The sequence below is a fragment of the Medicago sativa genome, chromosome 3 (genome assembly GCF_051527215.1).
Source record: "Medicago sativa cultivar Bolivia chromosome 3, Bolivia_mono, whole genome shotgun sequence".
In the NCBI taxonomy this organism is placed as follows: domain Eukaryota; kingdom Viridiplantae; phylum Streptophyta; class Magnoliopsida; order Fabales; family Fabaceae; genus Medicago; species Medicago sativa.
Window position 1 is genome coordinate 20,580,421 of NC_140751.1, and position 25,755 is coordinate 20,606,175.

General features: G+C 33.7%; 1 protein-coding gene across 1 annotated transcript; it reads right to left on the bottom strand.

Moving 5' to 3' along the window:
- Nucleotides 1-828: 828 nt before the first annotated feature.
- On the bottom strand, nucleotides 829-21,940 carry LOC146936289 (putative F-box/FBD/LRR-repeat protein At5g44950). Its single transcript, XM_085749187.1, has 7 exons — nucleotides 20,969-21,940; nucleotides 20,715-20,874; nucleotides 1,854-1,972; nucleotides 1,386-1,509; nucleotides 1,189-1,276; nucleotides 974-1,095; nucleotides 829-878 (listed from the first exon to the last, which is right to left on the bottom strand). The coding sequence occupies exons 1-7, from the start codon at nucleotides 21,932-21,934 to the stop codon at nucleotides 829-831; spliced, it is 1,629 nt and encodes a 542-aa protein (XP_085605313.1). The 5' UTR covers nucleotides 21,935-21,940.
- Between the last annotated feature and the right edge of the window lie 3,815 nt (nucleotides 21,941-25,755).

Sequence of the window (25,755 nt, forward strand, 5' to 3'; positions counted from 1 at the left end):
GCGGGGCGGGTGTGCGTATCCCCCGACTCCGACCCCAGCCCCACATTAAAACTCCGGGTTTTCCGCGCACTTGCGCCCGGACCCAGTTAATTCGGCTTTTTCCCGTTAAAATCGGGGTGGGGCGGGTGGGACCCAACGGGTGCGGGTTGTGTCGCCATGTCTATTCTTGAGAGTGGTTTGGGGATGGGGACCAAACTCTTTCCCTAGGTAGATCCACTGTTGAGCAATTTACTAAAGTAGTATTTAAATTTATATATTCAAGTATTTTATATATAAAAACTGGATGACATAAAACCATGACCCAGTCAATCCATGTGTTTTAGCCCTAACAATTGATACATCAAAATAAAAGTAACATAGTGGATACAACCCTACTCAAGGTCACCATAAGAACAACAACCCAGATTGAAAGATAGAATCACACCATCTAAAGGAACACAAACACAAACAACCTCGGATCTCCTTAAGACATAAATGGGTTCAACCACTATCGTGGACAGCGACCACCGCCGTCGTGTTTTTGAAAATGACCCCAAAAGAAGGATTTTAAAGAAGGTGATGTTGACATAATTTTCCACTCGTTACACCACCAGAATCCCGAGTCTACATAAAGGAAAACAGTGGTTGGAAGTGATGGAGGTAAGGCGGCAAGGGTGGTGTTAATGAGAAGTTAGAAAAAAAAAGATGGGGAAAAGGAGCCCTAAAAGTTCTATTCGTTGATTTGTGAATGCAAGAAGATAAAATACTCTCCTCAATTGATGGCCCAAGGGGATATGACCAATCATATAAGTCACATACCCGTTCTTAAAATCTATGGCCTCCTGTATATTAGGATTCACCAAGAGTCGGGTGATATTCATGATATTCTGTATGGAAACCTTGTCAATGAAAGCAAAGAGCATACACACAATGAAAAAACCTTAACACAATATACAATAAAAAAAACCTAAACCACAATGAAAATGACAAATACCTCTAAAAATCTTTATCTTCGCATACTTAACAATCACAGCTGGCAACCCACCTGCAGATTTCCCCATCATCTTCTGAAGGTTGTCAACATAGCTACCAAACAATGCACACTCACACTTACCACTGCATAAATAAAGGAAAAACATCTAAAACTTTTTCACTAAGCAAAAAGGTTACTTCACTATGGTCTAAGTAAATTATGATCTACATACACACCTTTGGTCAATTAACTCAATCACAATCATCTTTGTCAACTTCCCATCCCTAACATATTGCCTCTCAGCTGATATCCCAGTCATCACACCTATTACATCCGCAACATAAACACAATAAACTTCGGCTTACATAAACAAAAAGAAAAATCCAGAAACATCTCAAAAAAGTATTCAAATACCTTACCCATAATTACTTACCAACCAAGTAATCATAATCAACAGAACGATTGAACACCTTTAATATACTAGTGAATGTCAAAACATATGGGCTAATCATTGAATTGCCACATTCTGAATCCTTAGTCTTCATCTGGAAGATTATCTTATGAGGATGAAAGGTTGGTCGATATGAGTCAGCATTTGGAGCAACCGAAAAAAAATGTGATCTTGTAGACCTTTCCCTTAACCAACTTCTATTGAAACAGATACAACTGCTTGCGAACGGTGGCATGAATTTTTCCACCCTAAATGACGAAAACGCACAAAAACTCAAATAAAACAGATAATACATATAAAAAAACACCACAACATACCAAAAAACAAACGACAAAACAAATCAGATGAATCTCTACAACATACCTTCTCATCAATTAAAACCATCTCAAGTGAGTTGATCTGATCAGGCTTCATAAAAGTCTGCACAGTCTAGAGCCTTGCGACACGAACCTTGATCCTCCAAGATTCTCTGCCAGGAAGAACATCACACAAAGCATCAAAGGAGCTATCCATCTTGCCTTTCATTTTCATTTTCAGAACAAAGGGATAGAATCTGATTTGAGAATAATCTGTGACAATGAAAAACACAACACTGAGCATTTATAGACAGAAAAATCAAGTGGAGCCCATGAAATTCAAATTCAACTTTAACCTAAAAAACTATTTGGGGGGGAAAATACCATAGTCTGACAACAAGAGAAAATTAACTGACAAAACACCTTTGTAGTCTGCAAACACACACGACGCCGCAAAAGGGAATAGAGAATGAGGATAAAAATCGAAACCATGTAAAATTGGCCATCTACAATGATATTTGGTAACCTCGTGCTGTCAAGTGTATGGATTTGTAAAAGACTTTGAAATTCATCAAATTTTATTTAATCCATCCTTCTAGTGGAAGCATATAGAGTACCATGTCTAAGACTAGACAAATGTTGCAATCATCCATGAACACATTTATCAAAAGGAGGGATAGTGTGAAAGATCGGAACTTCGTTGATGAGATCTTCATTGTAAAAGGAGAAATGTGACCTCTTTTTCTTTTTTGGTGAGATAGTTCCTTGCTTTCGGATAAACAAGTTTGTTCAGATTTCTCTTGATAAAAATTGATATTGGCTTATTAGAAATTAGGGAAATCCGCTAGATTGGTAAGCATAAAGTTGTTTCACTTGACATGATACCCATTAGTCATTGTGGGGAGGCTCTCCCATGAGGTATATATTTATCCTTATATGCTTATGATTATCATAAAGTTTTTGTATTGGTTGTATATCCCTCCAAATACAATTATGGAAATGTTCTGGGTCGGTCAAAAAACCAATCTCACGTTAACACGTGGCCTAAACTTGCACTACCTTAAGGCCCCGCACCTGAACGAACACGCCAAATTTAGTGCACCACACCACATCCAAGCACGCCCCCGCGTGAGGATCACCCTACACATGTTCTCTAACCGCTCATTAATCACACGCCGTAAAACCCGGAGACAGTTACCCTCAACACGCGCCTATATAAGGGTGACATTGCTTCACCCTCAAGGTATGATTCACTTTTCACAACACTTTCTACACACTCTTTCTCAATTCCATTACTGACTTGAGCATTGAAATGATAACGTGCCTGCAGACACCTTTCGTTCCACCGCAAAGACTCATCGCCATCGTACCGGAGCACTTTCCGTCACCATTGACACTCATCCATTCCACCGGACAGATTAGGAAACAATTAACTATTTTTTTTTTTTTTTTTGTATTTAGACAACAAGTGTATATCCCTCCAAAATGAGTGAAGCTATTTATATAAAAACAACAAGAATATAAGAGAGGAAGTGAGAGAGAGTAAAAACATAAAGAAAGTATAAGAGAGATATCTCAAAACGTTATTACAAAGAGAAATGTTATTTGTATAACAAATTTTTAATAACTTTTGTGACATATTTCTTTTTCATACTCACATTATGTTTTTATTTCTTCTCTCTATGTTGTTTTGCTTTTTGTACCAATACCCAATTTCTTTATAAACTTATGGTTGTCCCATAAGTTGTTATTCAAATGGTTGTTCAAATAACACAACATTATCACAAATTAATTGTAGAAATATCGTTACCCTAAGAAACCTACTCACAATGCAAAATGTATTAAAAGCAGACATAAACTACGGAAATTACAATCAGTGATTAATTTTATACGTAAACAACAAAACCACAAAATAAAATAAAAAATACGTCTAAACCAAAAAAATAAACAAATGATAAACACCAAGAACCCTCCAATAACAAAACTCACACATCCTCCATAAAGAAATTAAATATTCTATAAAATCAAAATATCTAAGGGGAGTAAACAACCACCGATTTAATTCAAAATCAATGTTTTTGTTTTTCACTTTAATCCCACCACTAAAATTGTAATTGTATGTTCTTAAAAAAAAAATGTAATTGTATGTAATCAAAAATATGATCGACATTGCTTTTCTTTTGACGAAAAAGTTTGCATTATTTACAAATCATCCAAATGCAAGCCAAAAAAAGATGAAATCTCTCATGCATCACCCAATTATTTGAACAAAATTCATAAAATTGCAGAGCATGAACTAATTAATATTTAAGATCAACAAATATATACACTTTTTTTTTTTTTAACTTCTTATAATTGAGTCTATAGAATAATAACGAGTGGGACAATAATGAGGTCGCAGATTTAATGACCACTCTCAACACAAAAAAAAAAAAAAAAAAAACTTAACAATACTTTTTAAAAAATTACGGGGGAGAAAAATTCTTTATTAATTAAACTAACACTTAAAAACCATTGCACAACCGTCTATAAGAAAATTTAAACTATGTACTTGAGGTTACAAAATTAATCTCTTACCACTGAACTAACACTCCAATAATAATATTTGAGCATTTAAAAAAAATTATTGGACTCTTGTAAAAAAATAAAAAAAGGTCTCAGGGGAGTATATTAGTCCAAAAAACTTAAATAGCTATAGAAAATTTACTAAATATATAATTTTATTAAATTTCACATACATGTAGATAGTGTCAACGAAACATTGTCTAGATTGTAATTGAAGGTACCCCCTAGAGAATAAGTGATGAAAAAGTTCGTTATTCTTCATGAAATAGGGTGTTCCATCTGTGTCAGATTTCTCTAAGCACATGGCTCCCTAACCTATTCACAATACATTCCAAATTCTCCCTACATGTAATGCGTTGCATTGTGCTTTTTCATCCTCACTAGTTTGTTTGTTTCTACTCTTGATTCTTAAGTTTCAATTATAAAAAATAATATGTAATCGAATCTTAGAAAAGTCCAAAGTAGAGTAACTTTTAACACATGCAACCATGAGGAAAAACATATTCTCACATAGTATATATATTTTCATATGATTTTGACAATTAAAAGTTGCCACCCATTGTATTTTTATATGGTTGTCATTTTAATAATAATTTTTTCTTTTTTATTTGATCAAATTAACACTTGTTTTGTGTGAATTTTTATATACGGTGTCTCAATAGTTGTTAAATTTTATTTGTTTAAATATCACAACTCATATTATATATGGAATTCGGATTCCCTATTGTTAGTATTCTCTATAATCAAGCATTTAAAAAGTCAATGGCTGTTCTATAAGATTGAAGGATTCTAGTCAATACAATCTAGATTTTATTCTTTGTTTGGTAATTTAAAAATGAGCTTGGATCTGGTTTGTTTGATCTTGATCGAACAACTATCTACACGCATTTGATCTGCTAAAAAAACAAAATGAAGGACACGACCGAACAAGTCAAGTTGTACAACGTTTGATGTGTAAAACTGTTTCTGGGACAAGACATATTGAGGGCAAGGGACGGGACAAAAACATAAATTTTTGTCCTTCACTAAACCACAACATTACTTTTTGTCCCGTGTATAAGGTATCTAAAATACAAAAATAGTCTTTTGTCCACAAAAAATCGTATAAGACCATAAATTATTCAATTTTATAAAAATTTGTCCTATGTTATTCTATCTTGCGTTTGTACTGTTCTGTCAAGTACATACTGTTTAGTAAATCAAATGCACCATAAATGTGTGAATGCGGGAAATACTCAATAGTACCGAATCCAAATATATCGTATGTATCCATCCAATTGAATCACTCCATTAATTTTGTATGCATATAAATCACACACACCCTCATCAACTTATCTACAAATTTAATTGAAAGTGATAGTGAAATATATGGGGACATAGAAGCTATACCAATGTAACCCCACAACCTTAAAGAAAAAAAAAAGGAAGTCACATGTGATGTGCCGGACTCAATAAGGCAAGACCAACTTACCTAATCAAATCATTACTAATCCATGCTATTCATAGGAAACATTGCTCACAACTCACCAATTTGATTGGCACATTATTCTTTACCTTTTTGGAAATCATACCCTACCAATAATAATCATGTGTATATACTTGTAGATTATAGATAGATTATAATAACCTCAAATTTAGCACTAGATGATTATATGCAAAGGTTGAATCTAAACCAATATTAGAATTGGCTTTATATCCAATCAAAACCGTAAAAGTAATAATGATGGATTAAATAGAGAGAAAGGGTAAAGGAACAATAGGCTATATATAGTTTCAAAAAAGCATATCAGATTGTGTAATATAGAAACAAAAAGAAAAGAATCTTGATGAAGGCCTACTCAAGTGCATGGCGTTGGGGGGAAAATGAAATTTTACTTTATCTTTTGCTTTTTTAAGGCTGTGAAGTGAAATGGAAATCATGGAATAATTTACCATGCTTGCATTTGAAGTAAAGCGGAAGCAAATAAATTTGAATCCATTATTATTTTTTTCTTTTTTTACTGGATAAATGAAATGACAGTAATCATTGAAAATTCACATACTTAAGTGGGGGAACGAAGTTCGAACTTCAATCATGACGTCCGACTTAAATCTTTTAGAATTTTTATTAGTTAAGTTAAGATTCGTGGACAAATCCATTTGTTTTTTTTTGTTGGTGAAATAGTGCATCGACTAAAAATTTACCTCTTAAAATGAATAAGTTGAGTGTTCGAGGTTTAAACACTGACCCTTACATATATTATACAATATCCCTATCAACTGAGTTATTTTCACGAAGACACTATTTTATTCACCTTCTTTCACTTTAATTGTTTGAATAATGGTACTATGACTTAGTTTATAATCTTAATTAGAGATATTTATATGACCTATTTTTTCAATTGATTAGTTTTTTCTTTGGTTGATATTTTATGACAATTTTTTAGGGGATTTTTTATGACCTATTAAAAGGTCTTATATTTACAAAATAAATTACATGGATGTCAGACTTTCTAAAACGTTAGATTGTACCTTACAAATTATTTATGTTATATAAATAAATTAGATTTAAATTTTATAAAACTCGATCTGACCTATAGATTTTCATCCTTAATGGATTTTAAGTAGACTAACAAGCTAAATTAGACATACAAAATCGAGGCCCATGAATTTTTCTGATATGGCATGTCTATTTAAGTAAAGTATTGTTTGGCTCATCCCAGCTATATTTATCCATATGCGCCATAGATGGTCATGTTACGCCCTCAACCCTAAAATTGTTTAAAATCATAAACATAATAAAAAATACGAGTAAATTTGATCCAAATTACAGTAGTTTGAAAATAAAGAAATCACAATTCAATTGTGATATAATCTAAAACCATATACATTGACTTTTCAACTATCACTTTTAGTTTTATCATGGATTGTTTTTATTTTTATCAAGCAAGCGAATTTTAAATTAATTGGGAACTATATATAAAAAAGAATTAATATGATTTGGGTTGATTCGACACAAATAATAAAACCACAAATAATTAGGCCTAAAAGTTAATTTTTTTTTTTGAAGGAAGGCTTAAGAGTTGAATGAAAAAGCAGTTAGGACTCAAATCCCATTTTTACTCCTTTATTGTGATTACTTATTGATATATACTTATCCAAATAAGAGAAAAAAAACTGTTAATAGGTGCAGCCCAGTTTTTGAAATTAATATTTGTTTTTAATTAAGCGGGAAAGAGAAAAAAAACCGCTAATAGGTGCAGCCCAGTTTTTGAAATTAATATTTGTTTTTAATTAAGCGGGAAATTTGTGAAGTTATGCTAAATCATCATCTAAATCTGTCCTCATGAACTTAGCTCAGTTGGGACAATGCATAATATATACAAGGTCTGGGGTTCAAACCCCGACCACCACAAAAAAAAAAAATCATCATCTAAATTTAATCTAGATATATATAAACTTCGATGAGCCGCTTCATTCAATTTTTTTAAGAAGTCAAACTAGTCCATCAAAATTGACAATGGAGAAAATCGAAGTGGGTCGTTGTTTATACTCTTATCTATAAGCTGGATTCCGTTGTCTAGGATGCCGGTTTGTGGGATCTCATAGCGGGCCAAGATAATTTTCTTGAAGAACTTAATGACGTTGGCTGCCGCGATCCTAGCTAGGGGCTTAACTTTGATCCATTTTGTACAGTAGCTGATGGCAACGATTAGGAACTTTAGCTGGCTTAGTGTCTGGGGAAGGGCCCTAAAATGTCCATGCCCCATTTTGAGAAGGGCCATGGTGATGTCAAATTGGTGAGTTCTGGGGGCCACATGAACGTCACCATGCCCTCTTACATTGTTCGCATTTCTTAACAAATTCCATGGCATCGTCGGTCATGGTCGGCCAATAGTATCCTTCCCTGAGGACCTTCTTAGCTAAAGCTCTTCCTCGCAAGTGTCGTCCAGATATGCCCTCGTGAACTTCAACAAGGGTGTAGGCGGCCACACTTTCATTGAGGATTTGAGGAGAGGAGTTGAGAATCCCCTCTTGTATATAGTTTGCCTTCTATTACCGAGTGCCGACAAGCATTCTTTCTTATGGGCGTAGCCTCGGTTTGATCTCGAGGTAGCTTCCCGTGATCAACATATTCAACGATGGGGTTCATCCAGTTACTTTTGCGGTGATATCAACCAAATCCAACTACAATTCTCTACGGGGAAGAGATTGAAGTCATGCTAGATATCCGTCAACAACAACAAACATAAATTGACAATATTTTGTAGGTCAAAAAAAGTAGCCAAGAAATTCATGGTCCCTAACAACATATTCCAATTCCTTGGAAAACAAGGAATAAAGCATATAGTAGTGTTATAAATTTTAATGAATAATAAATTTTGTTTCCTGTGTAATTAGTTGCGAAAATGACATTACATAGAAAACATTGATATGGCGAAACCTACAAATGGGATTTGGTACCATTTCATTAAATTTAATGAAAAATTTAACATTTTTTTTACAGTATTTGAATGAAATTTTTTAAATGTATTATAACAAAGAAAATTAACAATTTTACACAATCATCCGTATGGAAATTTCTTTATCTATATGCCACACCAAATAAATTGCAAAAGGTTTATTTGTTCTCACACACACACACACACACACACACACACACACACACACACACACACACACACACACACATATATATATATATAGTTGAGTCACTTCTAATTTGGATTTTATTTATTTTTAGTTGCTATGGGAGAAACAAACAGAGATTGGGACTCCCTCAAAAAAAGAAAAAAAAGAAAACAGAGATTGGGACCATTTTGTAGCTTAAAAAAGAGAGCCTAGAAATATGTGGTCCTAACTCCTAAGGAACATATTCTTTAGAAAAAAAAGGAACAAGTATATCACTACTTTTTAAAATAATTGTTTGATTGTAGTAAGAGGCTATGACCATAAAATAGAGGCCTAGTATAGTTGGTGTGTAATATGTATCCAAATTGGATGGATATGTCAACAAAGAGAATCACATGCCATTCTATTGAACTTCATTAGAAACTAGCTAGTAGCTTAGCTACTCACATGAAGATAAAGATGTTGATAGTTAACAAGATATTGGAAAAAATAACATAGATTTGAGACTCAATTGAATTACAACCATTATTATTAGGTAATTGATCTTCTCTCGTCTGTTTTTGCTCATTCCCATAAAATAGCCGATCGTGGGTTAACTCACACATGTGTATTTTCAATGTGAATTAATTACGTAGATGTATTTTACATTGTGAGTAAACTCAAGTAGGACGGGAATGAGTAAAACCATACGGAAGAAGAACAATTCTCTTATTATTAGTGGAGTATTTGATGGAAAATCTACGTTGACAAGGACCAAGTCAGCATGAAATCGAATGGGTTAACCGATGAGTTGGGCTAATATGCTTTTTTCCTTTGGGCCAAAATTGATTAATTGTTTTTTTTTTTTTTTATAGTTCTGCGCCCCTTGTATTTCATTTTTTAGTCAAGTTAGTTGCACTCTCATAAGATGACGTGCTTTATTCATCAGGCTCAACCATGTACGCCGCAATTTCTTCAAATGTCTTTAGATGATTAGACTTGTTTCAAATGAACATATCTTATCAAGGTAGCGTTAACTCGATTAGTCTCTTGAAATTATACTGAGTGAAAATAGAGAACTTGATTCACACATTGTCTTTGTTTTGAAGTTTCATTTTGGTGATCCAAACACGTTCATCTCAGTCGATCTATGACAAATATACTCAACATTCATCACCATTCTCATATCACTATAGTTCAAAGGACCATTCAATTGGCTCTTCAAATCACAAAGTGTAATATTATCATTGTTTGCATACAAATTTGATAAAGACAAATCAATGAGTACACAATTTATGCATAGCTTAGGGGATTAGCTTAGGTGATTCAAATATTTTTGGTAGTCACATTCTAGCAATCTAATAGCATCATAAATATTAAATACATTACTTGAAACCAAAAAGAAAAAAAAAATTCATTACTCAATAATAGATGCATCAAACATTACCTAGTTGATGTTTGCTATAACAGCGATAAATCAAATTTGTATACAAACAATGATGATATTATACTTTGTGATTTGAAGAGCCAATTGAATGGTCCTCTCAACTATGATGATATGAGAATGGTGATGAATGTTGAGTAAATTTGCCATCGAACGACTCATATGAACGCGGGTATCGACAAATCACTAATTTGAGAGGACCAATTATTGTCTCTTCAAAGACAAATCACTTGTATCGACAAATTGTTGCACGAGGGTAGAGATGACTTGAGCCTTAATCAATCACCATATGTGAGCTTATCCATCTTCATAGCAATATGCATTTATAGCTAACAATACTTGCTTGAAACACATAAGAGACCTTCAATTTAGTGGTCATCTTCATTGATTCCATGGCAGTTATCCACAATGGCAAAACTTGATTCATTGGAGACATAAGGAGGGCAAAAAGAAAACTAAATGTCATTTTAATCATCCTTTTAAAAATATATGAAAATGACATTACATAGAAAACAATAATATGACAAAACCAATAAATGGGGATTTTGTATCATTTCATTAAATTTAATGAAAAACTTAATAACAATTTAATATAATTGAACGAATATCTGAAGATGTGGTATAACAGAAATTTTAGATAATCATCATTTTGGGAATTTCTATGTCACACCTATGAGATTGCAAACGGTTTTTTCCTCCACATATTTATAGTTGAGTCACTTCAAATTTGGATTTTATTGTTTTCTTAGTTGTTGTTATGGAAGAAACAAACAAAAATTGGGACCATTTTGTAGCTTAAAGAAGAGAGCCTAGAAATTTGTGGTCCTAAGGAACAAAGTCTTAAGAAAAGAAGGAACAAGTATAGCACTACTTTTTAAAATAATAGCTAGTTTGATTGCATGCACATGAAAAAGAGGCTTAGCATGGTTGGTATGTAATGTGTACCAAATTGGATATGGCAACGGAGAGAAGCACATGCCATTTTATTCATGGTAGAAGGTTGAGACAAAATGGGGGTTGGATTAGAGCATTATTCAACTTCCATTAGAAAAATTAACTACTCACATGATGGTGATAGTTAAGAAGATATTAGAAAAAATAAAATTTGAGACTTAATTGAAGTGCAAACATTATTAGTGAGCTCATGACAAATATACTTTTCATATGCGGTTGGGTCAGAACGAAACTCAAAGAGTTACCCGTTTTGATCCAATATTTTAATTGGACTACATGACGGTCATTTTTTTAAGATTATTACATTTCCCACCTTATACATGACTAGTGCGCACTGTAAATTTTCCAAAAATGCCCTTGTGCAATTCGGATTTTAAAATCCGAATTCATGTTTTACTAATTCAGATTTTCTATCCAAACTATGCTTATGTATAATCAACAATCATTATTTCTCACATTTCAGCAGTTTTGAATTTTGCTTTTAAAAACAACAAAAAACAAAGTAAAAAAAATGCTAAAAATATGTCAAATAAAATCATAAAAATATAAAAATACCACCAAAAAATTCTAAAAATCAAATAAAACTAATGCAAATTTTTTCGGATTTTTCTGAGAATATGAAGAAAAAAATGAAAAATAGGTCTAAAGTATGCTTATGTATAATCAACAATCAGAATTTATCACATTTCAGCAGTTTTGAATTTTGGATTTCTGGGGAAGTTTCGGAGCAATCCGATCAAGTAGTCCGAAAACCCGATTTTTGATTAAGAACAGCTAACAATGACCCAAAACAGAAGGATGAGAGTTAGGAAGATTAATATTGTCCATAAAATGACAACTCATGTTACAATCATGTTTAGAATTTGTCCTGATACAATTCAGATTATATAATCCGAACTTTTTTTCCCTTGAAAAAGAGTGTTTATGGGGTGTTCGGATTATATAATCCGAAAAAATCCGAATTGGTGAAGAACTCATTTTTTCATCCTATAACAAAGGAAAAAATGAATTCGAATTATAAAATCTGAATTGCTCAAGGACATTTATGGAAAATTTACAGGGCGCGCTAGTAAAGGATAGAGTGGGTAAGTAATAGTCTTTTTTTAAAAGATTCGGCCAACGTTAAAATATAGTCTAATGGACCTTAAAGAGTTTTGATGATAATAAGGTATTAAAAATTGTAAATTGGACTAGCTAATATTTGTTCAAGCGTACAGGACCATAGTTAAAAAAAAATGTACATCATATAAAGGTTCTGAAGAACAAAAAGAGAGCTATGGACTAAAGAAGAGGAAGCTTGAAAGCATCTGAAAAGAAGTGCATCTGAAGTCATAAGTGCTACTGAAGAATGATGACGTCATCAGAAGCTGAAGATCATCAGAAGCTGAAAGTCATCAGAAGCTGAAGGTCATCAGAAGTTGAAGGTCAACAGAAGCAGATAACCTTCAGAAGCGGATAGCCATCAGAAGCAGATAGTTCAGAAGCAACTTCATCAGAAGCTGAAGCTCGTCAGAAGCTGATTATCACCACAAGCTGAAGATTCAAAGATCAACACTTCAAAAGCTGTCTATTGGATTCGAAAACACTGCAGAAGATTAGTGGATGGTTGCAACGGTCATTTTGGTGAAGATTTGAAGACCTTGGAACCTTATCTTCAAAAAGCGTTGACATTGTACTTTGTACGAACTGTACAACCACCTTCTCCACTACTCTGTTTTGTGTCCACGCTACAGAACAAGAAAACAGATTCAGAATAACAGTTATGCCTGCAAAGATGTTCCTTCACAATGGGAATGGATTTCAAATTGGTTCTTCATACGACATCAACCATATCAGGCAAAAGATCATTGGTGATTGATCAAGCTTCAACAACGACTCTTTTGATGTGCTGCCAATTTCACAACGTCTCTTTCACACCTCTATATAAAGGAGTGAAGACTTAGTGTTTGGTAATGCTGAACACAAGACTTAACAACATTTTACAAGTGCCAAAACTCTGCTGAAATTGTTCTGCATTCAAAGTTCACTTAGAATTTCTGTTTTTCATTTTCATATCTTAGAAATTCTTAAGTCTTAAGAGTCTTATCTGATTTGTATTGTGAACACCACTGATTGTATATCAAGTGTTCAACCTCAAACATTTTTCTTTGTAATCTTGTTTGATTAGAAGTCTCTTGCAGTTGTGCTTGAGCATAGAAGTCTCTTGATTGTGTTCTTGAGCATAGGAAGACTCTTGCAAAGTGTGCTTGAGCAAAGGAAGTCTCTTGCTGTGTGCTTGAGCAATTGTAATCAGATATTACATTTTAGTGAACTCTCCTTGGAAGTGCAAGGGGGACTGGACTACTTCCGGTTTGTGGAAGGAACCAGTATAATTGCTTTGTGTCTTTCTTCTTCTCTCTTTTTGTTTTTATCCGCTGCATTTAGATCCTGAATATCACTTCAGAAGCTGTCTCACTTTGCTTCTGATCAGTGTGCTTCAGTTTAGGAGAAACAAAGAAAAATCTAACACAATTCAACCCCCCCTTCTTGTGTTTTTCTCACCTTCAGGAAGGAGGCAATCTAGTTAGGTTTAGTTCATTTTGAACTAGATGAACCATGTGACTAATGAGGAAGTGTGGCGGAAGTGAAAGAATGAAAAAACTTGGCCTTTTGGGTATTTATAGAACCGGGTCATGAATTCAAATTAGGTCATTTGACGAACCTGGTAAAAAATTGACCCTTATCAAAAAATGAACAAAATCCAGCAATTTTGAACGGATTTCACGATTTTGTGCGATTTTGTGAGATTTTGATAGGATTTTGATAGAATTTTGCTTGTTTTTGGAATCTCTGCTATGTGTGGAGTGAACTTACCTGACCACAAGCATAATGGTCAACATTTATAGTGGAGATTTATGGTTTTGGCCCCTTGTATCTTTTCCTGGACAATTGTTCACAGCAATATGCATTTATAGTTAACAGTACTTGCTTGAGTACAAAAACAACAAACAAGCTAATTTCTGGTGTACATATAAGATACCTTTAATTTAGTGACGCATTATCATATGATTCTAAAGTGATCACTTGTTATATATTGAGTATCACGGAAGGAGTTGTTTCTTAGAAATCTAAAAAACAAACAAAATTAGCTCAATCTACTACGGAAGAATTAAGTAAGTTGGTTGAGATACTTGCTAGCAGAGATTCCGAATTGGCGAATAACTCATTTTTTCATCCTATAACAAAGAAAAAACTGAATTTGGATTATAAAATCTGAATTGCTCAAGGACATTTTCGAAAAATTTACAAGGCGCGCTAGTAAAGGATAGAGTGGGAAGCAACGTTAAAATATAGTCTAATGGGTTGATTCATGCGATGAAGACAATTTTGACACCTTAAATGTTTTTCTTCTTTTTATGGGTATCTCCCTTCCAGTAGTGTTATTTGTGCGAAAATGCATTACGAGAAGTTGACTTTCAATAGTGTATTTCACATTCTCTAAGCAAAGTTGGGGGATTCCCAGATTTTATGCAATGCAATTTATGCAAAGTGTGATGGTGTGTGTCTAATTTCAGCACCATTGTTACTATCATTAATCACATTTTAGCTTTACATTACAACTTTGAGGTAAAATTTGTATCACTCGGTAAATAAGATAAGATTGTTTGGTAAAAAAAGTTGGTGGGAGATGAGTAATTACCTTGTTTAGGGACTTGAAACTTTTATATTCATAGGTCTAAAAACATATTTAAGCCATCCTTTTTTTATTCTTTCTGGCTTTTTGCTTTGCTTCATGACATATTAACAAGTTGTTAAAGACTATACAATGCCTCCAACTATCAATTATCCTATAGCAATATCAATTTGGATTTCATCTCCTGTACAAAGAAGAATATGTGAATCCAAAGTCCACAATTTAGAGCATCTTGTTTTGTACATATGATTTGAAAAATGAGCAATCTCCAAGAAGAATTGTAATTAGACAAAATCTAGTCTCCATAAAGACAAATCAGTTGTATCAACACATTGTTGCACACCAGTTTAGATAACCATAAGTGAGCTTATCCTTCTTCACAACAATATACATTTACGGTTAACAGTACTTTCTTGAGTACAAAAACAACAAAGAAGCTAATTTTTGATGTACATATAAGATACCTTCAATTTAGTGAACATATTATCGGATGATTCCAAAGCGATCAATTGTTATATATTTAGTATCGCCGGAGAAGTTCTTTCATGGAAATCTAAGAAACTGACAATATTAGCTCATACTACTATGAAAGAAGTAAGTTGGTTTAGATGCTTGCTAGCAACGATTCCGTTATGGAAAAAACCGTTACCAGCTGTGTTGATCCATTGTGATAGTACCGTTACTATAATGATAAGAGATGACAAATATGTCGCAAACACAACACTGTTAGAAAGTTATTTTCTTTTAGAGCTGAGAGTGGACCATCTACGCACTGATGAAAATTTAGTCGATCTTTTGATGAAAGGATTAACTAGAGAGAAAATTCATAACACATTAATTAAGATGAGACTACTGTATATGGAAAAGCGAATCACTTATGGTGGTAAAAATATTACATTGGACCGCACATCACCTTTTGACAAAACAAGAATTCAAACTTGTCAAAGCTTAAACAGAATATAAGAATGGAATCAAAAAGGTTATGGTTAACAAAGAAAATCTACTACGTGCTTTATAATGAATCTGTTACCATCTTGTAGGGAAGTAAATTATTTCTGGCATATCTCTCTAAGTCTAGCAAGTAGAAATACATGGAACAAAAACAAGAAAATAAACAAGTCTAGCAATACAACTAAAAACAACCAAACCATGTCCCTATAAACAGAGGCGAATTGCTTCATGGCAATGGGGTAGCATTGGCTACCCCAAAAGAAAAGAAAAAACTTGAATAACTAGTATAGTTTTATATGTGGCTACCCCATTAATATGTAATTTGGCTACTCCAAACAATTTTGTTGGTTCAAAGGGAGATGATATTACACAAATATTGATAATATATTTAGCTTAGTGTCAATTATGGATAAATTTTACTTCTTAAAACTCTATAGAGCTCGATTTGGGAAAGGCGGATCCAATTTACTCATCCAAAAACTCTATAGAGCTCAACTTTTATAAATAACTATTGTTTAACTTTTATTTTCTTCGTTGTCGTTTCATTTAATATAAGGAAAAATTATTGTGAATTTATTTTACTTGTTGATTAAGTTTAATATATTTGTTTTTAAAATATATTTTATTTCTTCTTTATATTAGGCCCCCGCGTAAAAATTGTGTTAGCTTCGCCGCTGCCTATAAATCGGGTCGGTTACATGGATCAAAAACACCCATAAATAAGTCTAGCAAGTAGAAATAAGCAAAAGTGTTCTTGTAATAATGCATCAATACTTTGTTGACTCTCTTGATTCCAATATTCTTAGGAAAACTTTTGTATCCTTCACCATTTTTCTGCAGAAAGTCAAAGCAATAAATTCACGAGATTATTCTAGAAAAATGCAAAGGAATTAGACACAAGATTAAAATTATATCTATCTATGGGAAAATTAATTTAAGCACATATGATTTATTTTGTGCACAAGTCTTTTTGTCTTGTGATTCAAGACACACACAGAGTAAAGTCTAAGTTAATTCAATCAAGCTACTCTTTCATGTGATTCAAGTTGCATGCATGCAAATAAACACACACACACATTCATGGAAATACATTCAAGGAAAATCAATTCCATTACCATTATACATCGAAATTCAATTCACGCAAACAAACAGAAAAATTCTCAACATGTATTGTTCATATGAATTACATCAGAACTAAGTAATATGAAAAAAATTGATTTATAACATGATGTCATGTGGGTTTGTTGAAAATTGCTGTTGACACATATGCAAAGACTGAGAAACACGAGTAATTTACCTAAATATCCCTCGGCAGTTAACTGCCGATTTTCTTCAAAACCGGCTGTAGTTAACTACCGAGGAAAACCTCGGCAGTTAACTGCCGATGATCTTCTGCTACAAATCTGGCAGAAGCTCTCTCATCCATTATTCATCTCATCTTACAATATTTTTTCCAAATCTCTCTAAAAAACCCAACCAAATCCAACCAAATTAATTCAACAAAATCACAAGTAAGTAATTATAATGGTATTAACTTACATTTTAGTTGTTATGAATGTTTTTATTATTTAGGTTTTGAGTAGATTTATTTTATTTTAGTTTTTGAGTAGATTTACATGTTATAATTCATTTTTAGAGTAGATGTTAGTTGATTAATGTTGTTAAAATGTTTGCATGATGTTTTTGTTATAATTTAGAATTTTAGGGTTATTTTTTTATTTTGGTGTTTTATATTTATTTTTTATTTTAGTTTTTAAGTATATTTACATGTAAGAGTATATGATTTATTTTAAGATTAGATATAAGTTGAATAATTTTGTTATATTTTACATTATTTTTGTGTTTTTTTTAGGGTAAAGGGTTATTTTTATGATTTTTAGGGTTTATGTAAAATTTACACTTCAAGTGTTTGATGAAATGTTTGAATGAGTTTTTCATTGATTGTTTTCAATTTCTTATTGTGTAGATTTGAAGCAATGGCTGGATGGATCGACGTTCATGCATAATTCAACGGCGGAGAACCTCAGAGGCTGAAGGTTCAGTGCCTTGATGTAACGTTAAGAGGTCTCAAGGATCAACTGAATGAATTCAACCAAGGAGTCAATCCCAAAGACACAAGGAGGGTGGAATACATCCGGTATAAACCCAACACTCGACGAGGGGAGGGTATCATTCACTTGGGTGGAGTTAAAGAACGACGAAAACGTGACGAGCATGTTTTGGGAGCACAACATGTTCCAGTGTATCGATATGCGAGTGACGTTGCTGAGATCAATTGAAGATATTATCAAGAGTCTAATTCCGCCTGAAGATCGTCATTAGTTAGGGTAAGGTGCATTCCAACTACAACAATTGTCTTACCTCTGAAATGTGCTAATTCAAACTTGCCAAACAGCGAGTACTCAAGCATTTCACTCGGCATTCATGTTTTTCCTTTGAAAAGATTAAATTTTTGTCAGGCTGGTTTAGATGAAGGTATTAAGTGTCAAGGAATGGACCTCATTTCATTGGCACTTGAATACCATCATCTAAAGCAAGCCTAACAAAAATTTATTCTTTTCAAAGGAAAACATGAATGCCGGGTGTAATGCTTGAGTCCTGTTGTTTGGCGAGTTTGAATTTACCCCATTTCAGAGGTAAGACAGTTGTTGTAGTTGGAATGCACATTCCAACTACAACAATTGTCTTACTCTGGATGGGGCAATTCAAACTTGTTAATCGGCATGACTCAACATACGATAAGCCTCTTGAATGCTGGTTTTCAAGTGTCAAGGAATGGACCTCATTCTTTTGGCACTTGAATACCATCATTCAAGATGTTGATCGTATGCTGCTTAGCTAGTTTGAATTTGTCTCATTCAGGGTAAGATAATTGTTGCAATTGGAAGGTACATTCCGGAATGTACTGTGATAATTATCTTATTTATTCACTTTTCGAATTTATTTATTCATTACGCAATTTTAATTATATGAATTCACGTTAGATTCAATTAGTTTTTATTCGAATACGCAATTATTCAAAACGCGACTTTAATCGAAATTATTCAAAACGCGATTTTTATTCAAAGCACTAGGAAAATGTAGTTTTGATGTACCAAAATGAGCACGACATATAAAAAAAACATAAAAAAAACCCAACACAAGTAGGCATTACAAGCCACTACACATCTTTCTCGTCACACAGGTTAATCGGGTTGCCCGCTATAGTCCCTGGGGCACCTTCTTTTGGTTGAGGACCAAAATAGCATGTCCTCCCGCTCCTCCTCAACCTCGAGTGATTGTACACCGGCACCTTCGAACCTTTCTTTTTTTTGGAACCATCACAAACAATTCCGTGCCATGTCATAGGCGATTTTTCTTTGTTCTTCTCATCACCCTGAACGTTACCCTGATTCTGATTCTGAGACATATCTACATTAAAAAAAATGGCGATCAAAACCTAAACTAAACAACAATGCCATAAAATCGTAAAATCAAAAACTAAACCTAAACCTAAACTATCATCAAAACCTACAACTAAACCTAAACAATTCTACAACAATTCATCAAAACTAAACCTAACAATTCTAAAAATTCTAACCTAAACTATCCTAAAATCATAAACCTAACAATTCTAACAATTTTAACAATTCTACAACAAATCGTCAAAACAATAAAACCTAAACATAAATCTAACATATCATAAAATCATAAAATCAATAAAACCTATATAATCGAAATTTAACAAAAAAAAACAAACAATTCAACAACGAAACAACAATGCAATAAGATTCAAACAACGTACTTGTTTTTGCGATTGAAAATGGCTTGGAATGGCTTCAAAAGGCTGAAAATCGCACCTTGCACAACCAAAAACGTAACAATGGAGTTTTGGAAACTCCTATGCCAGTTCTGTTCTTATAACAAAACTTTGGCAGTTAACTACCGAGGTTTTCCTCGGCAGTTAACTGCAGCCGGATCCAGTAAACTTCGGCAGTTAACTGCCGAGGGGCATTTGGGTAAATTACTCGTGTTTCTCAGCCAAACCAAATGTGTCAACATCAATTTTCGGGTTTGTTTACTTCACCTCTCTATCTTATGGAGTGGTAAGTTTAGAGCAAGGCGAAAATGAGAAGAAAGAAGGAGTTTTAGAACATAAGCCAGAGATTACTTAGGGCGCAAGTTACATCTTGTGAATTTGAATTTCATGTGCATTTCAGTTTCATTTAGACTGCATTAGGTTTGTTACATATTAGTTATGCTGAGGTGTCACTTCTAGCTTGTATATAAGCCCATAACCTGTAACAGAATTGATAAATTTAATGATAATCACTTTTTCTCACTTTTAGCTTTTCATGGTTGTGAAGTTCTTAGAGTAAGAATGAATAATTAGAATTGTATAAAGAAAATGGCCATAGACATAGAGAATAATAAAGATTAAAGCTTTTTTTACATGTTAGTTACTAAAGTTTATTTTATATCAGTTGTAAACTATGAACCACGGATACTGACACAGACACCGGACACGACACGAACAATGACACGCCGACGCCTTTAATTATTTGAGAAAATCACATAATTCAGTGACATCGGGACATGTCTACTCTGAGGAATATTCGTGCTTTAAGCTGTAAATAAATATTTTGTGAGCTAGAAGTTAGTTAATTCTCAAACCAGTTGTACATGTGATTCAAGATGCACACATCGACATCATACTGTAGACACACATTTGTTTCTCTAAATAAGGAGGGTTTTGTAATTTATCCGCCGAAAGCAAGTTATTATAACGAGAGACATCATGGGAAATAAAAACAAAACAGCGAAAAAAATAAAAAAGAAATTAGGAAACCGAAAAGCACCTGTAAGAATACATGAAGTTGCAGAAGGTGAGTTTTGAAGCAAAAAGTCTATGACAGGCAACAATGTAGGACGTATGACCCCGTTTAATTTCAGTGACTTCAAGTTACACAAGGAAGGGAACTCGACCTTCGATAAATCATAATTAATGCAGGAAAGAACCTAAGCAACCATGAAGTATTAGGATTAGTTGCAAGTCGCGTTTTTAATAAAATAATTATATAAAAGGCAGCATTAATGTTACAATATAAAGTACCTGGAGAGCAGTTTTAGTGATGGTTAATGATTCGATATTAGCAAGATCAACCAACCAGTTGAATAGAATTGATGGGTTCTCCCTCATGCTATGCTCCATAGGAATCCTTAAATTAATATTTACATGTTTGATAGAAGAGAGATCGGTCTTGCTCCCAAAAAGTTTTGGAATATAATGACCACCGGTAAAATCAAAGGTATGAAGTGATGGAGCATATAACTCGATTCCAAAATAGATTACGAAATTGGCAGTTCTAGGATTGCAACCAGATAAGAAATCATACACACGTATAGTTAAATTGACAAGCTTGGTACTTGAAATGCGAAGGTATTGTGCATTATCCACAAGTACACATTTGTCAATGATCAAAGTAGTCAACATGTTAAATGCGGAAAAGGGATCGACACAACTATCATCATTGCTACGAAAGGAACCATGCTTTAGAGATAGAGTGGTTAATACTGGGAAACTGAGAGAATATGGAAATATTTGGTCACCGTGATATGGAAGCAATAGATCTATACCAGTAAGAGTAAGAGACGTTAAGGTGTGCGATGAAAAGAAGCACGACGGAAAGCATTTAGCAGTAGTGTAATTGATTTTTAAGTGTTGGACATTGTGTGTGAAAGCATATTCTATAACCATTCTGTATACGCTATCGTCCCTAAAATTACCATGATAGTTGGGCAAAAGGAGAGCACAGAGAGCGGTTGAGTGATCGCGAAGACACAAAAACATAGAAAGGAAATTTTCGAAGGTTTGGTGGTCACTAAATTTGTAACGATCTAATGTAAGAGTGGGAAGAGTCTTCCAGAGATTGATCCATCTTTTGGATAAAATGCAAGTTTGAACTGCCTCTCTGGTGTTCAAAAAGGACAGTATGTGAATGAGAAGACAGTCGGTCAAATCACTGATCCTGTCTTGAAGTTGTCTGTCCTCCTTATGTTGCCTTCCTGTCCCCATCATTGTTGTCTGAGAACAAGAAAATGAATGAAGTGAACTTCATGATATACTCTCCAAATTAAAGAAAAAAAAGGATCAAACACATGAACAGTTCATAAATATTCAGTATAAGTACAATAAAGAACAACAACCAAACCTTATCTCACTGAGTGGGATTGGTTTAATGGATCAAACAATGTCAAATAAATATTCTTAAAAAAAAAAACCTATGTATCATTCACTGTGTTTTTTGTTTCGAAGAATCAAGAAGTGTAACCTAATTAAAAACAAAAAAAACCAATAAGAAAAAACAAAGATGGGCGACCAAGTTGGATGGATCGAACGAACCGTCTCGACTGACTTCTCAGAAAGAAATACAACTTTACGCTGCCGTCGGAGAGAGAGGGGATAGACAATGAGTTTGCGATGGCATTTTGATATTAGGGTTGTGATAGAACTAAAAGTTTTAGTGCGTTTGGGCCCTCGTTTTTAGGTTTCAGGATTTAATGTTTAAAACATTTTAAATCTTATTCATTTCATATATCTTTTTCCATATTTGCGATTTTTAAAAGAAACCAGCGTTCATCATCTTATCTTAATAAGTGAAAACATAAAAGATAGAAACAATTATGAATGGAATTGAAATCTGATCCTTTAACACATGAGGTCTTTAGGTTGATGGCGGCGTTTGAATGACCTTATGGAAGGGAAGTAAGTTGGTTGAGATGCTTGCTAGCAGAGATTCCCTTATGGAAAGAATTGTTACCATCTATGTTGATTCATTGTGATAGTAGGGTGTCTATTGAAAAAATTGAGAATCGTTACTATAACAATAAGAATGACATACATCATCATCACAACACTATTAGAGAGTTACTCTTTATTGGAATTGTAAGAGTGGATCATGTACACATAGATGAAAATTTAGCTGATCCTTAGACAAAATGATTAACTAGAGAGAAAGTCCATAACACATCGACTAAGATGAGATTACTGCCTATGGAAAAGTGAATCACTCATGATAAAAATATGTTCAATGGGTAATAACAAGTTATGAAGTGATATGAGGTGAACAAACAATATTAAAAGATCAAAAGAAGCATGATTCCTAAAGCGATAAGAGGATGACATAATATAAACTCTTAATGAGATCTATACTCTGTCGAGTGGATCATTTTATCATGTGAGTTGTATTTAGATTAAATCATTTGTGTGAATCCTGTTTAGGATTAAATATGTTTTTGTTGTTATAGGTATTGCAACTTTTTCGTTTTAGACCCTTAAAAAATTTCTTCAATTTTTACTCCCCCGATTTTTTTATCACTTTTGAAACCATTTTAAGTCAACTCATGTGGATTATTAATCAAAATTAATCAACCTCACTTCATTTTATCCTTCTATACCTTTGAGGTCTCTCAACCCTTCTAAAACCTTTTCCAAACTTTAAAATTAACCCAACTCATAAATCATTTTTGGAAAAGAACCACTTGATTTTGATTCCACTTGTGGATATGTAGGCAAAGGATTCAATCCTTCCAAATGAATAAAAACAACAAAAAACATGCTTCTTCTCCCTCCATTCTTTCACTTAAACTTTTAAGCACTTATTTTCAAAATAAGCAAATAACTTAGCACAAGATAATTTTTGCAAGAGGTTCCTTTAGGCATGGCAATGGGGCGGGGTGGGGACGGGTTTTACCTTCCCCGTCCCTATACCCGATTCTCATATACTTACCCGTTACCCTACCCATACCCAACGGGGATGAGAAATATTGAATCTCGTCCCCGTACCCGACGGGTTCGGGTATCCCCGCCCCATCCCCGTCCCCGCATTGAATAATTGTTTTTAATAAAAAAATAGTTTTTTTTCATCCCCAAGAGCAACGTTGCAATACATTATCGAACAATACACTCACTTTAACATTTGTTAGACGGAATGATTTAGTTGATACTTTAAATATCAATGGTAGTTTTTATTAACATGGCAATTATCAAACAAAATAACATACATATCAACATAAAATAATTTTTTTACATTTGGTACGGGTTTGGGTGTGGGTTCGGGGTGAATACCTATATACCCGTTACCCGTCCCATACCCGTGTTTTAAAATCGGGGAAAACCCATACCCATACCCAAACCCAGTCAAAACGGGGAAAACCCGTCAATTTGGGTTTGGTTCGGGCGGGTAACCGTGGGTATGGGTTTTGTTGCCATGCCTAGGTTCCTTTGGAATACCAAAGTCGCGGTGGGTGTGTAACACCTTCCCTCCGCGAAACCAACCCCCGGATCCTTAATCTCACAAGGGTTTTTTTTTTCTCTTTTTCCCTTCCCAGGAATAAAAGTAGAAAGTTCAAAGATTTACGATTCAAGACCAATCCAATGGCTTGATATCCAAAATCACCGACTACATAGTAATTATTTTTTTTCTTTTTGATTTCAGTTTATAGCATTTTGGCAATCACCAAGCAGAGTTGCAATTAGAGACAATTCTAGACTCCTAAAATACAAATCACCTGTATTGACACATTGTTGCACGCCGGTAGAGATGACTTGAGGCTTACTCAATCATCATATGTAAACTTATCCATTTTCATAGCAATATGCATTTATAGCTAACAATACTTGCATGACAAAAAGAACAAACAAGGTAATTTTTGCTGAACACATAAAAGACCTTTAATTTAGTGGTCATCTTCATTGATTCTAGGGCAGTTATGAATAAAATGGCAAAACTTGATTCGTACTGGATACATAAGGAGGGCAAAAAGAAAACTAATATGATTTGTATCAAAATTTAGAGAATCATCAGTTTGGGAATTTCTATGTCACACCAATGAGATTGCAAAAGGTTTTTTCCTCCACATATATACAGTTGAGTCACTTCAAATTTGGATTTTATTGTTTTCTTAGTTGTTGTTGTAGAAGAAACAAACAAAAATTGGGACCATTTCGTACGTAGCTTAAAAAAAGAGAGCCTAGAAATTTGTGGTCCTAAGGAACATAATCTTTAGAAAAAAAAGGAACAAGTATAGCACTACTTTTTTAAAATAATAGTTTGATTGCATGCACAAGAAAAAGAGGCTTAGCATGGTATGTAATGTGTACCCAATTGGATATGTCAACAGAGAGAAGCACATGCCATTTTATTCATGGTAGAAGGTTGAGACAAAATGGGGGTTGGATTAGAGCATTATTCAACTTCCATTAGAAAAATTAACTACTCACATGATGGTGATAGTTAAGAAATAAAAATTGAGACTTAATTGAAGTGCAAACATCATCAGTGAGCTGATGACAAATATACTTTTCATACGGAGCCGAGTCAGAACGAAACTCAAAGAGCTAGTCTGGTCTGACCCAATATTTTAATTGGACTACATGGCGGTCATTCTTTTAAAAGGTTCGGCCCATGTTAAAAAGTTTTTCGTCCTTTTACCGGGATCATCTTTCTTCTCGTAGTGTTATTTGTGGGAAAACGCATTACGAGAAGCAGGCTTCCGATAATGTATTTTACATTCTCTAAGCAAAAGTTGGAGGATTCCTTGATTTTATGTAATGCAATTTATGCAAATTGTGATGGAGTGTCTGATTTCAGCACCATTGTTGTTGTTGTTATGCGCATTTAAGCTTTACATTGTAACTTTGAGGCAAAGTTTGTATCGTTCTGGATTTGATTAATGAAATAAGATAATATTGTTTGGTTAAAAAAAAAAAGTTAGGGGGAATGAGCAATTTCTTTAATGTTTTGGGACTTAACTTGAAACATTTGTAACAAACAACTCAAACTTGAGCATCACACTATGTAGAACCATTGATGGAATGTTTGATTCATCTATTATTAA

Bases quoted from the DNA above. Each gene is read 5' to 3' on its own strand.
- LOC146936289 (XM_085749187.1), bottom strand. From the start codon at position 21,934: ATGATGGGGACAGGAAGGCAACATAAGGAGGACAGACAACTTCAAGAC. The intron at 1,277-1,385 runs GTAAGTAATTAT...CGGATGTAATAG, and splicing joins TGATTATGATTACTTGGTTG to GTGTGATGACTGGGATATCA. The intron at 879-973 runs GTATTTGTCATT...TTCATTGACAAG, and splicing joins GAAGATAAAGATTTTTAGAG to GTTTCCATACAGAATATCAT.